The sequence below is a fragment of the Rhyacophila brunnea genome, unplaced genomic scaffold (assembly GCF_057557595.1).
Source record: "Rhyacophila brunnea isolate RB1 unplaced genomic scaffold, BYU_Rbru_1.0 scaffold_21, whole genome shotgun sequence".
In the NCBI taxonomy this organism is placed as follows: domain Eukaryota; kingdom Metazoa; phylum Arthropoda; class Insecta; order Trichoptera; family Rhyacophilidae; genus Rhyacophila; species Rhyacophila brunnea.
Window position 1 is genome coordinate 21,469,623 of NW_028232871.1, and position 14,453 is coordinate 21,484,075.

The window sequence follows — 14,453 nt, forward strand, 5'->3', positions numbered from 1 at the left end:
ATAGTATTCCAAATATTATTAAGTATTTTGGAACAAGTTTCTATACTAAGTATTTTTTTATACTGGTAGTAAGTCTTCAAAATCGACCAGTTTTCCCATCTCTAGTTATGATGCAGTGGTACCAAAGAAGCACTAAACAACCACAAAGACGCCCTAAAACTCGCTGGGTAGATGCATTCATATGTGGTGGTTGTACGTGGCAGCGAACAACTAGGAACCGATAAGAAGCTTCGGAATCGCTTCATCTAGCAGTGGATCGACCCTTATAACTATAATACATTTCTACTATTTTTTAAATACATTATAATGTGGTTAGCATGAAATTATACCAGGTTAAAATAGTAAATTACGAAATTTTGACATTGTTTATCAAGTTTATTTAAGACCCTATTCAAAACATTAACAGGCCCAAATATAATGTTACCTATTAAAATGCGTACGCTGTTGTTTCACTCAAAGGCTTGCTTTTTCCTTGGTGGATTTCTTTCCAGGGTTGTTTTATTTTCGTATTTATAAATATAATACTAGATGAAAAATAGGTACAAAAAACGCAGAATATCTTTAAGAGATGAAAATTAAAAAAAATATTGTGAAACATTTTTACAACATTTTATTAAAAATGCCTATCAGTAGGACTTCGTCAACTAAATATTAAAATGATCTAATGATTTTAACATATATATTTAATATTAATATTCAGTGTATATACTTTGTTTTAATGATGTATTGTATTTATTTTGTTTTATATATGCATGCGCCGTTTATAAGTAAATAAATAAATAAGAAGTCGCCAAACAGATAAAATAACAATGTGCTATAAGTACATAATATTATGGTTCGGTGAATGGACAATCGCTGAACATATGGCTTCATTCAGTGATACCCAAGCGCATGGCCCCCACATCCTAAAGCGGGCCCCCGGGATAGGTTCTTAGGCGCCCCCCCCCCCCCTCCCGACCTATAGCTAAGGATAAAGACAGTGTGATGCTCTACAGTAGCGTTTTCCAAATGGTGTACGCGGTAAAATTAATGTGTATATTTAGTGTTTGTTGAATATATACATCCATTTGAATTATGGAGTTATCGAGTATTGATACACAATTAAAAATTGTATCAACCACATAAGCTAAAATAATATTATCGGAAGGAAAATAGCGCCGCAGTCGACTTTTTTTTACTATTAAAGCAAAATTTTAATGTGTGTTTATCTCATTTATCTGGTCGACTCGACTCGCCGGGCCCCCAGGCTAGAGCGCTGTCACCCCCCCCCCCCTTGTGGGGGCCATGCCAAAGCGGCAATAAATAAATACAGGGACGCCCTAAAACCTCCTGGATTGAAGAAGAAGAAAACCGAAAAGAGTCGAATTTGATATGGAATTCTTTCATCTAGCAGTGAATTATCCTAGCTGCTGATGATTATGATGCTGATAAGGAACCTTAGTCCTAAGTTTATCTTAAAACTATCAAAGAAACCTACAAAATATATACAGAATTTATAAACAAAGATTGCGGCATGACCTCTTAATAACGTGATATATAAGAGTGTAATATAGTCTTAAGTACACTGCTAGCCTTTCGTTCAATATTCCATGTTGCCTTTTACAATGATAATTTTATCATTATAACGAAAGAAAATCTTATAAAAAACCACAACATAAACTCAAAGGGATTGTATAAAACGGAATAAGAATGTGTATATTTGTATAATCATTCGATTTCCGGTATTTGGCGATTTTCTTTCTTGCGTATAAGTACGCGGCCGTTCCCATTTTCCGTTGCTTTTTGTGCAAACACATTTTCGGGCTTTCCCGCATACTGTGGAGAAAATTATCGCTGGCCTACTCACGAGAGGTGATTTCATAAATAAAATCCACACTTTTTTTATTACAAATAAATTTTACGTATTATTTATTATTAACTTAGATTATATTATAGATTATATTCAACATAATAATTATTCATAACAATAAATTAACACGGTTTTTATTTATTGTATATAAATACTAATACAATATAAATACCCATTAACCTCTTTAACTAACTAACTTAACTTCCAGTTTGGCATTATTCTGTTGTGTTTTTCTGTGATCGTTAGCGCATGGCCCCCACAAGGGGGGGACTGACAGAGCTCTAGCCTGGAGGCCTGGTGACCTAACCGAATTTTTTTTTATTTTTTTTTAAACGGTACATGTGCAAACACGCGCGTCAATATCATTTTACTCCCTACTTCAATTATAGTTTGTCAATTTATGGCTACGGCCGTATGTTGTAGCTTAACCACTGGGGAATGACAAAAGAAATGGCGTATTTCAAAAAAACACTACCATATTCATAGGTCAATAATTATTATAAAGCAATCATTATTCATAAGATGTTTATCACACTTGAATGTTCAAAAACATAGCTTATAATAAGTATCTTTAGAATTGTCTTCAAATGTGTAAATTTTGCCGATTTTTTGAATAATAAAATGCCTAATTCTTGTCAAATTTGGGATCACAGAGATTATCAATATAATTTTTTATCGTGAATATTTTACAAAAATTATCTCGTAATAAATTATACTAATGGTTTTATAAATGTGTTTAAAAATTAATAAATGTAAAAAATCTTAACACCACTGCACAGTTATGTACCGAAATATGACTATATTCTAAAACATTAGAGCGAGAGGTTTAAAAGAATACTATTTTATGTAACAAAAATACTTTATGCAGTCATCAAATGTTTAAAATAACTATAAAGGATAATAAGGCTTCAAAATTATATAAATAGATTATCTACAACGTTTAAAGAGTGTCCAGGATCATGGTTTGAAAATACAATAAAAACTCAATTTTGACCTACGACGAGCACGTGGGCCGTTAAGTATGTTTTGATAAAAAAAAAATGTTATTATTATTATTATTATTGTTATTATATTCTTTTTTCTACATTCTCTTCTTCTCTCTTGTGAGGGTATTGTTTGACTTATAATGTAAATCTCATATTGTGTACGTCTTGAATTTAGGTTTGTTATGTCCACAATGTTTTTTTCTATTCTTAAATAAATATTTTATTTTCAATTAGCCGGTAGACAGTATTGGCAGCACACGTCATGTCATCATACATTCCATGCTGTTTTTAATTTTAATTCCTACCCATATTTACCATATAATTGACAGACACTCAGCTTTCATACAAAACTCTTCATATTTGGTAAGATATTTGGCCAGACTCCAAGGCGCCCAAAATGTAGGCACCGCTGTGCGCAAAACTTCGACAAAAATCGTTCGGGGAAACATCATCAAACGAGCAGGCCTATTCAATCACTTGTTCGTTAAAATAAAGCATATTTTCTTTCCCATCGGTATTCAGTTAACTAAGCACACATATTTTATGAGGGGGGTAAAGCGTTTCTAACATATCCACCCATAATATCGACTTCTAGCATATTATAAACCTCTGTAACTTACGAGATATTTTTTTAAAATATGAATAAGGACGAGGGTAGTTAAGGTAGTTACATATAAGTTGTACGTATGCAGTTCATCGTGGGACACTTATTACGTGAAACATGAGTTCGTATAACATTTTATCAAATGACGAGTTCTTTGTTGAACATTTCACCGTGGAATACATTTGTACGTATCTTACAAAATGCGGCGATAGTTTGCAAATAGTACTGTTCCAATTAGATTAACCCTAACCCAACCTAATCTAGTAAAGACATCTCATAAAATTCGCCATATGTTGTAGCATACGTACAAATATAATCAACGGTGAATTGTTCAACGAAGAACTCGTCATTTCATTAAATGTTACACGAACTCATGTTTCACGTACTGCGGCGCACGAATAAGTGTCTTGCGGTGAACTGTTTACGTAAAAAATTCTGGATACGAGTTAAGGTTACAATTATAAGACTCAGATAGGATGCGTATAATTAAGAAAACCACCCTGTTTATTCCTCCATAAAATATACATATTATGACAATATGAAATTTACTATGACTACGACAGCAAATCAAATTACAAAGATAATAATTACAAGATAAAAAGAACTTTTTATATACCACGTTTTTAAATTTTCTGTTGAATCATATAAACTTGACAATTCTATGTATTAACAAAAACTTTTTATTGTACTTGATAGAAATACTGAATAAATATTATAGAATACTGAAATGTCATTTTGACATTTCATATTGATTTCCATTGTAACGCACGTATATATTAATAATTTAGCTGCTAGGACCCCCTTAGCAACCAACAATAATAACTTTCCATACAAAACTGAATTAACTGAAAATGAATTCAATTCTGCTTAAAAATGGCTAAAAGTATTAAAAGAATGTTCTGATATATTCTAAAATTTTCAAATGCCTAGCAAGTCGGGAAGTTAGTTAAAAATCTTCAATCGTATATAACAATACGATTATACAAATCTTGGACAAACAAGAAAAAAATGTACTGGACACACAAGAAAAAATCTGTACCGGACAAATAAGAATACGAGCTAATAAAAACGTGGTAAAAAATACTATAACAAGTAGTAAGACTAATTGATTATAATGGCGATACGAATTCATACGTATTATTAATAGTTTTAACTAAAATCTTCAAAAGTTCACCAAGTGAAAATAAGTCCGGCTGCAGGAAAAGCTTCTTCAATTCAACCCTTGTACAGTCATCAATAATTATAGAATAATTTAACATTTTTGTCACGGATCTTTACTATTTCGAAATAATATTATGATAATTAATTTGTAAAATATATTTGATGAAATTTGTTTTATTATGTTTTCACTTCTATTGGATTCACTCAATATATTTGCATTTTAGCAGCATATAACTTATAATTCATTTTCAAAAACGTAAACGAGTGTGCTTTCTTAATACCGAAAATTCCAGTATTTTGGATTTTTAAAACCGGTATTTCGGTATTGATAAATACTGGAATACCGGTGTTGCAATCCCTATTGTTTGCAATGCATTTGTTGGTTACAGTTTAGCTATGTAAGTGTCGGTCTGGTTAGCGGGTAATCAATTTATAATACATATCTATAGGCAAATTATATTATTTTTGTAGAAATAATGAAGCTATTATTGAAATACGTCGAGAGAATTAAAATGATTTTTCTTACGAAGGTAGGCTTTAAAGAACAGCCTAGTATGAAGTATTGATAACTGCTACATGTCATAACGATGTTTTAATATAACTAATATGAGAGGTATATTGGTTGGGTAGATTCGCCTTTATATAAAAATATCAGTGGCTTGTTGGGGCACTCTTGTAGTACGTATATTGGCATTACTCACTTTTTTAACTTTTAGTTTGGTTTTGTAATACAATTTTATTTCTTCACTCTTCTCTGGACCCAGGGCTTTCATTCAAACCATCAACCAGCGAAATCGGTTCAGAGGTTTTTCAAAATAGTGTAAGTAGATTTTTCAAAAACAATAATTCAAAATTCTTATATCTAGTTCAGTCTTGAATAAAAAATAATTATATTTTTTTGCTACTAAACATTGGCTGACATATCAATATATTATTATAATATTGAATTTATTCTCGAAAAATTTGGGTTAAAGAGCTTTCTTTGATGTTTCTTTTTATGTATGTTTTTCTTTGTTTGCTTCTTACCTGAAAAATCATTTTTTGTGTGTCTTACATACATAAACTCGATGACAAACATGTCTGGATCATTAAGTATGTTTATTTACAAGATAAATATATTTTGTCTACCTTGTTTTTTTTTAAATAAAATAATAATTCCGGTAAGCAGTTATGTAGGTTTGGTCTTCGTTTGGTCACAAATTGCACTCATTGTCAAACTATGCTCGTAGTGTACAAAAAGCTTACTGCGTGACGGTGAGAGAAACTACTGTGCGCCTTCTATATACTGACATCTACGTCATTGCGCTGTATGCGATGACAATATTGCAACGGTTTTTGTTCCAGAAACGACAGATAGAAGCCGAAGTCTACGCCTCAGTTTAAAGCGAGGTAATTTACTAACTTTCTCTCACTCCTGAGGCAATAGTCAATATGTAATATGTAATGCAATACGACAAGTTTACCTGGGCTAAATTTTGTGTCTAATTCTAAAACGACTACTGTGTATTGGAAATAAATAATTACAAGATAAAAAGAACTTTTTATATACTTACAACGTTTTAAAATTTTCTGTTGAATTATTATGCTCAATATGCTCAAAATTGTACTTGATATGAAGTAAATAAAAAACAAACAAACAAACAAACAAATATAGATTACTGAAATGTCATTTTGATTTCCATAGTAACGCATGTATATATTAATAATTTAATTGCTAGGACCACCCACTTAGCAACCAATAATAGTGGATTGGATTACGGATTTCTTCCGAAATAATTTTTCATACAAAACAGAATTAACTGAAAATGAATTCAATTCTACTTAAAGATGGCTAAAAGTATTAAAAGAATGCATTGGCATCGTGTTCTGATATATTCTAAAAGTTTCAAAATGTCTAACTAGTCGGGAAGTTAGTTAAAAATCGATTGCAAGATTTGTACGGGATAAACAACCACCGCACAAATAAGAATACGAATGAAATCATATATCAAAATAACTGATTGCAAACTCTGTGAAATCACCACTAAGTATTTTGTAATAAAAAGTATATGATACGAGTATTATTACTTTCTCTACCGCTTTAGAGCCCTATGCAGAATCCAAGATTTCGATCCTAAGGATAAGTTGCCGAAAAGCATGACTTAACTATAGACTATACTGAGTATAGAGTTAAGGAATCCTTAACCATAGACTACTTTTGTTATGAACACGCCCCCTTCTGTATTACCATTTACCACTGACAGCTGCTGTCCAAATAAATTCGCATGTCTATAAAACAGTCCATACACTCAAATTTATTTAACAATGTATCTCAATATGGATATTGATAGTGTTAATTCGTTTGGCATGTACTTGCAGAATATTATTTTACTTTTATACGCCAGCCCGCAGAAATACAAGATGCCAGATGATAGAATGACACTTAACGCTAGTGTTACCATGTTAAAAAATATCTTGCGGTGCCTGTGGAATAATACGCCACGTATAATGACTTATAACGGAAACATAAGAGTATTATACTTAAATATTAATATGTATTTATAGTTATTGCATTTATAAAATGCAGTTGTCATATTTTTATCATCGTTTAATAATTATAAAATAATTTACCTAAACTATAGGAAAGAGAATTTTTAAATATGGTATTATTTTCAATAGAAATGATCTTAACTTAGGACAATGTTTCTGCATAGTGTTTTCTGCTAAGGAAAATTTAGTTATGTCAAATGTTTCTGCATTCCGCTCTTACTTTACAGTGGTTACGTAATATTAGGATATCTACTAATGTTTATGTGCGTTAAAAATTGCTACTGACGTTCGCCCGTATTGTATGTGATATTTTTACAGAACAGCTGTTATTTTCCGTATGTGACGAAGTTTACGACTTCTCGACAAAGTTTTAATAAAACTCTTATATTATATTGACTGGCAACACTATACAATAATTATAGGGAATAATTCTACGTTATAACTTATATTTTTTGTTGCAAGTCACCGTTTTCTTAAATTTATGAGCACATAAATTATTAAATATGCCTAGTAGTTTTCTAAGTACAACGAATTGAAATTTGTGTGGCCTGTTTAAAATTTTACATGTCATCTTGAACAATATAAGACCCACTAAATCTGTGTAGTGCTAAAAACACTAGAATTTTTAACATATTATCATAAAAATATTTTTAGGGTTGTCACTCTCCTGCTCGATATTTGAAGTGTGCCAAAAACGGCTATTGCTATTTAACAATTTTTTTTATTCAACGAATAATTCACAAGATTTAACAATGTAACATTCTAATTATTGAACATACATAATTATGAAAACACTTCTGAGAAAATATATTATAACCAATGGAAAAAATCTTTTTGAAAAAAGTAAGACACCCCGCAGGAATTGAACCTGCATATCTCAGGTATCGCACCCATACACATAAACCACTTATGCTAAAGGCGTCATATTTAATTACGACAAATTTTAATTAACGACCTATGTATGTTTGATTATTGTTATATTTTCATTATAAATAATATATTATAAATTATAATAAACAAAATATAATGTGGACCGGTACTTTCAACCTTTTTTGGCCTGCCCCCCCCCCTACTGCATTTTAATAAATTTGAATTAACTTTCCGAGAAAAGTGAGAATGACTTTTCGATTATATCTGACAGATAAAAAATATCACACTTAAAGCAAATTGTTTGTCACTAAAGAACATTTCATTGCTATCGATAACAATTACCCTTTGTCCAACAAACTGACGTCTGTGTGTAATAATAGTAGGCACTAAAAATCTTTCACGTTGACAGAAAAAGTGATATTGGCGTATGATTGATGAAATTTAGGGACTATTTTTATTATCGCTTGCTGCCGATGGACTACGTAGTGTAAGAAAAATATATTCGACACCTTGTTTTAGCTGATAATAATATGTTTTATGTAATTTAAATAGTTTTATATTCACGTTTAATACTTCTTGAAATTTTCCCAAAGTCTCCTCAAAAATTATTACCATTTCTTTTATTCATATACCTAAGGTGTTTTCAAGTTATGTATGTTCAATATATGAAATTTTACATTCACAAATTTTGTGATTTATAAGTTGAATAAAAGAAATGCTTTAGTAAAAATTGTTTTCAAAAGTTTAAGTACACGATTTGGCGATAGCCGGACGTCGGTTAGTAATTAAGGCAATTAATATTTGTTGATTTAAAACACAAACACTGATAGTCAATAATAACGCAATTTGATAAGTAGGTATTTCATTTAGTACCTACTAGTCATAATTAAGTAAGAAGCCTGTAGCTTAATTGGTTATATCATATTGACACAATACTAGTGAATATACGGGTTCAAATTCCGTCATGCGTCGTATTTTTTTCTAGTAGGTATATATTTGAGGTGTTTTCAAGCTATGTATCTATAACTTGTTTGATAATATTATCAATTTTATTAATCGGACATCGATATATTTTGTGGCACCCATGATTTTTAAGGGCATAAATAAACATTATTCAGCCGAAAATAGCAGGTGGCGCGTAATTTACTTTTTACATGGCCAATTTTCTTGGAATTTTCTGTTTCCACAAACATTTACCATACTTTCCAGCGAATATGAGAGCAATAAAAATTTCGATTCCGAAAAATGGTGAACGAAAATTGAGAGGAGGCCGAGAAAGATAGTCATTTTCGTCAAACCAATTTTCTCAAACCATCAATTAATTATTCAGTAGGTACGTAAATTGATAACCAATTTTTAAATGTAATTAATATATTTTTTGCCATAATATCTTCAACAGGCAATTAATATGCATGTGCATTTTATTATCTAACAAATTAATTTTACATTATCCCATAATAGATTAAATATGAGTAAGTCTAAAATATCAAATCAGATATTCCATACAAAATGATCGAAGACACGAAAAGAAATGATATTCGATAGATCCACCTGAGAAACTTCCGTGCACGATCATAAGAAGCAAATTTGTCAAATCAATAATTTTATTGATTTACGTTTTGTACTATTCCATTTGAGTAGTATTTTGCAAGCTGGCATCTTCAGGCACTATGCGCACACGCCAATGGTAAGTGCACACTGACAATGAATAGGTACAATGATTTGAGCTACCCCATCTCTATCCGCCATGTATATGCAATCGCAAGTTGTGCACCACCATCTTCCATGACGGTATAAACGTGTCAGAATGAAAAGATTTTAGTGCCACACTTCCTTGTCCCGAAACGGAGCTGCATGGGACTAATGTAGCAACCATGCACCTCGGTGCTTGAAGAAAGAGTTTAGAAAATATAAAAGAACCGTGACTTGCTCTGCCATCTTTAATGACATGAAGTGTCTTCTGTACCGTGTACCTACGGAACAGAGGAGTCAGGAGTTAATAGTGATGAATCTAATGAGGGATCGGAATTATTCCATCCTCCATATGACGTAGAATGAATAGATACAGTGAATTCTCGCTATAATAAATTAATTCAATAAATGAAGTTAAAAAAACCTTATTACCTACTAAGTAAATGATAACACGCACACAGTGGCCGAGCGACTAACGCGTCGACTTATAGGCCCGTTTCAGATGGGACACCGGTGTCGCGCTCGATATAATATAAATGAGGCTTTTATATTCGAATAAAGGGACCTTTTTATTATGTTTATGAACGCCCCAGAGCTAATGAGTCAATGCGTGCCCGGTACACTTTTCCGTCGGCCGCTACATTCTCAAGCCGCCGATACACTTGTTTTTATTACCGTAGCCAGTTTTATGTTCTAATTTATGGGGCGTTCATAAACATAATGCAAAGGGCCCTTTATTCGAATACAAAGGCCTCCTATATTATATCGAGCGCAACACCGGTGTCCCATCTGAAACGGGCCGTAATGTCGTGGCTCCCAAGTTCGAATCCTGTGTCTGGGAAATATGCATATTATTTTTCAGTGTGAGTTTTGAGTCAGAGTAGGGTCCCAATAGGTTGAGCAAATTGCTAAAATTCATTTCTCGTAAAAGTAAAGGTTTAAGCTAGTATAAAAATATTTTTTTAAACATTTGAAGTGTTTGTTAATACCCGTAGTATATACGTTATATGAGGCGTCTAATTCCAAAAAGCGATAAGTCCACATTTGGTCAAAATCAAGAAAAAATATGCACATATTTCTGTATAATTTTACACAATATGTATTGATCTATAAATTCCAAAACGCGACATAACCCTAGGAAAAAAAATATTTTAAGTCTCGATTTATTACAAAAAGTCCGTGTTTTATATTATTTAAAGCTTGGTTGATTTCGCGCGTGTTTAAGTCAATCAATAAGCGAACGTTCAATATTGAAAAGGGCGTCTCCCATGCTGTAGCATCTGGTAAACTCATGACAGTGCCACGGAAATATGTGCCTTATGCGGAATAAATTAGAAAGTGAGGTACAAGTAGCGCTACGTCCAATTTTATTTTGCCTGTATTTATTATATTTAAGAGTTTATCAGCTGAAATAAATTGCCATTTGGTTCTAATTTCGATATATAATACAACGGAAAAAATAATCTCACGTTAAAACAAATAATTGAAGCTTGAAACATAAAAACGTTATTTCCCGAAAATATTGAATTGTGGACTTGTCGCTTTTTGTAATTAAACGCCTCATATATCCACTGTTAATACATTCAGTAGGCGCAATAATTTGTCATTACTCGTAGGAACTAGGTAACGTGTTGGGAATTTCAAATACCCTCAGTCGGTAGTATTAATTTTCAAAATAATATCAATTACAAAGTACGATTACAGATTAATAATGTTTCACTATATGTAAATGAATTCTCTAGCTTCTCATGATGTAATTTCATTATCTATGTAATAAATTGAATCGCAGTGTTCTTGGCAATTACTTTTCGTGTATTTATCAATGATGTTAAAGAAAACCTTTTATAGAGATGGAGTCTAAACAAATGTAAGTGCAGCAAAAGAGACCCCTGGTCTACTCACTTTTATAAAAACTCTAAAAAGGAAAGAATAAACTCATTATTTCTCATAATAATATCACTTACACTAAACAGAATTTGACAAAAACATCATTGGTAGGTATTTATTACACTTGGCTAATACTCAACTAGATCTAATATTTAGTATCGTGTTTTCATCACAGGATTCTTATACTATTATATTCGATGATTTAAATGTATTTAACTATACAAGTTTCAAATTCAAATATGTTATTTGAATTAAAATCCTTTTTTTGTTGTTTTATTGCGTCGTCCGAAGCTGCATCAAGTAGGTACCACGTGACTGCCAAGTTGCGTAAGACCCGTTTGGTCCTGATCATCTAGGTGAATGGAATAATACTTCTACTTCTTTGTCATGACTGAGGATAGTAACCCGAATGATTTGTCTGTCGAACAGACTTCTCAGCGGATTCGCCCCACTCCTCTAGGCATTCTACGACGCGCAAGGTATGTGCCAGTGGACGACCCGTAACAATCTAATGTTTTCTTTAAGATACCGATATGTCTAAAAGACAAGACAACGTGGACGACACAAACGTACACGTTAGATCGTAATAATAATTATAACCATTAGGTCACGTGCATTTGATAACAATTTGTAGACGGAACAGGTCGCAATAACTCATAGACGCTAGATTAAAAGTGCGAAGTGTCTGGATATGAGGAATGTACCCGAAGAAGTGTTGCGGTGGGTAAATCTGGAAATCTGTGATACCTACTAGATCGTGTTAATCCCGCCCCCTTATAAAATCAGAAATAAATTATTATGGATTTTTTTTTCAAAATGAACATATTATAAGTACCAATTTATGTATGCGCGCCTGCCTATAATACCCATACTATGTACTTAGATGTTGCTTTGGTGTGAAATATGATAAGTGATAAACTGTATTCATAAATTCAAATTAATTCATTTAACCAAAGCCGAGTGCTGTAACGAGTTGCTTTTAATTTGACAGCATTAATATCAATTTGTGTGTGCAAAAAATTAGCAGAGTAAAAAAAATGCTTTTAGTTGCCAAATTGCGTCATTCGTTTAATTGACTTGTCCTTTTGAGATTTAAAAAAGCTCGCATATGAAATCAGATAAAAAATATTTCAATTTGTATGTTTTTATTTAATTTTATCTGGTCTGATAATACTAAAGGGTCATCTCGTTTTAATTAAAACGCGTTTGTTTAAAAAAAAAAAAAAATATATATAATTCGTTGCTCAATTGCTCGTTAGGTCTACTCAGGAGTTGGCAAACGGACGCACACAGCCCTACGTATGTCCCCCATTAGTTTTTCAAATGTTATATTGCGACTTTGATATTTTTTTTTAAATGTTACCGACCTTTGTATTAGATAACGTAATTATTTAGTTTACTGATTACTGCTCTCAGAAGTTGTCAAAATTGTATTCGTTCCTTCATTCGCAGCCCATATGCAACACATGATCTGCCTACTCCCACGAAACGTCACTACTTGTAACTAACCATGACCATAACCACTAAGACCATGGCCCCCACATCCTGAAACGGGCCCCAAGGCTAGGATCTTTGTCGGGTCCCTTACCTATCGCTAAGGATACCGGCAGTGTGACGCTCCACAGTAGCATTTTCCAAATGGCGTCCAAGATAAAATTAAGGATACATTTTAGTGTATTTTTAATACTTACATCCACTTGAATTATGAAGTTATCACGTAACGACGCAATTAAAAATTACATCGCACAATCACATATTTTAAAATATAACTATTAACAAAGGAAAATAGCGCCATAGGCTACTTTTTTAACAGTATTAGAGAAATTTGTGATGTGTGTTTATCTCACTTATTTGTGTCGACTCACCACGCCGGGCCCCCAGGGTAGAGCCCTGTCAGCCCCCCCACTTGTGGGGGCCATGCAGTAGACCACTGGTCCTTTTTTGTTTCACCTTCATAATATGTTTAAGCTCCATCTATATGTAATCCCAATCATGATAGAACATTCATTTACATCCTTTACTGATAGATTATTAATTATTATCTTTGTAAGTTTACTCTTTATCACAGAACAGATAATAAATAGAATTCTGATAGGCATATATTATATACCAATACAATAAATTTCGACGCAGGGTTTTGAATATGTGAGTGTTCTACGAAAATGAACCACGCATTATATACTTGCAATAGTGTGTAATACACCAATATTAAATGTACGTCAATGCATATACCGAGAGCAGTAGTCAGTATTCGACGTATGACGTATTCTTGATACGTGTTTAAATGTATCCGGTATTCTTCATTATTCGAGATCGGTTGCCTGCTTCTCCTTACCCGTTAGGTATTTCAGTTCCCATTAATTCTGAGTTCCCTGCTCTATAAAATATAAAAATTGATTTTCTTTTGTTACAGGTATCCAATCAAGCGCACCCGACAAATGTCCCCGTGTGATGACGGCTACATCTACATCCCTGTGGCATTCATGGGTCTGCTGTACTTGGTGTATTTGGTGGAGTGCTACCATTGTACCGCTCGCCTTCAGCTAGCACACCGAGTTGATGTCAGTGCGGTTGCAGATAGAGTCAGAGCTATGAGGCTCGCCAAGCCCAAAGTCTGGTAAGCCAAAATTTTGTTTATCCGATAACTACACATTGAGGTTATCTTAAACTGTCCCCATCTGTATGTTCTTGCAATTGTGTGTGTTATCCGATTAGTACAACATAATCGTCGTAGATACGCGTTTGTTTATTTGTGAATTTCAATGGTTTTAACTTCACATAATAAAAAAAACTTTTTTATTATGTTAAAACATTTTTCATTCAATTCAAATACGAAATTTCGCGAAATCTTTGGTACTCAAAAATATGATTTTAT

General features: G+C 32.6%; 1 protein-coding gene across 1 annotated transcript in view; it reads left to right on the plus strand.

Annotated features, from left to right (window-relative positions):
- Window positions 1–14,453, plus strand: part of LOC147070830 (uncharacterized) — a 359,669-nt gene that overhangs the window by 220,417 nt on the left and 124,799 nt on the right. Inside the window, exon 4 of the mRNA XM_085949252.1 lies at window positions 13,992–14,195. Within this exon, the coding sequence (XP_085805378.1) occupies window positions 13,992–14,195 (204 nt within the window). The remainder of the gene's footprint in view (window positions 1–13,991; window positions 14,196–14,453) is intronic.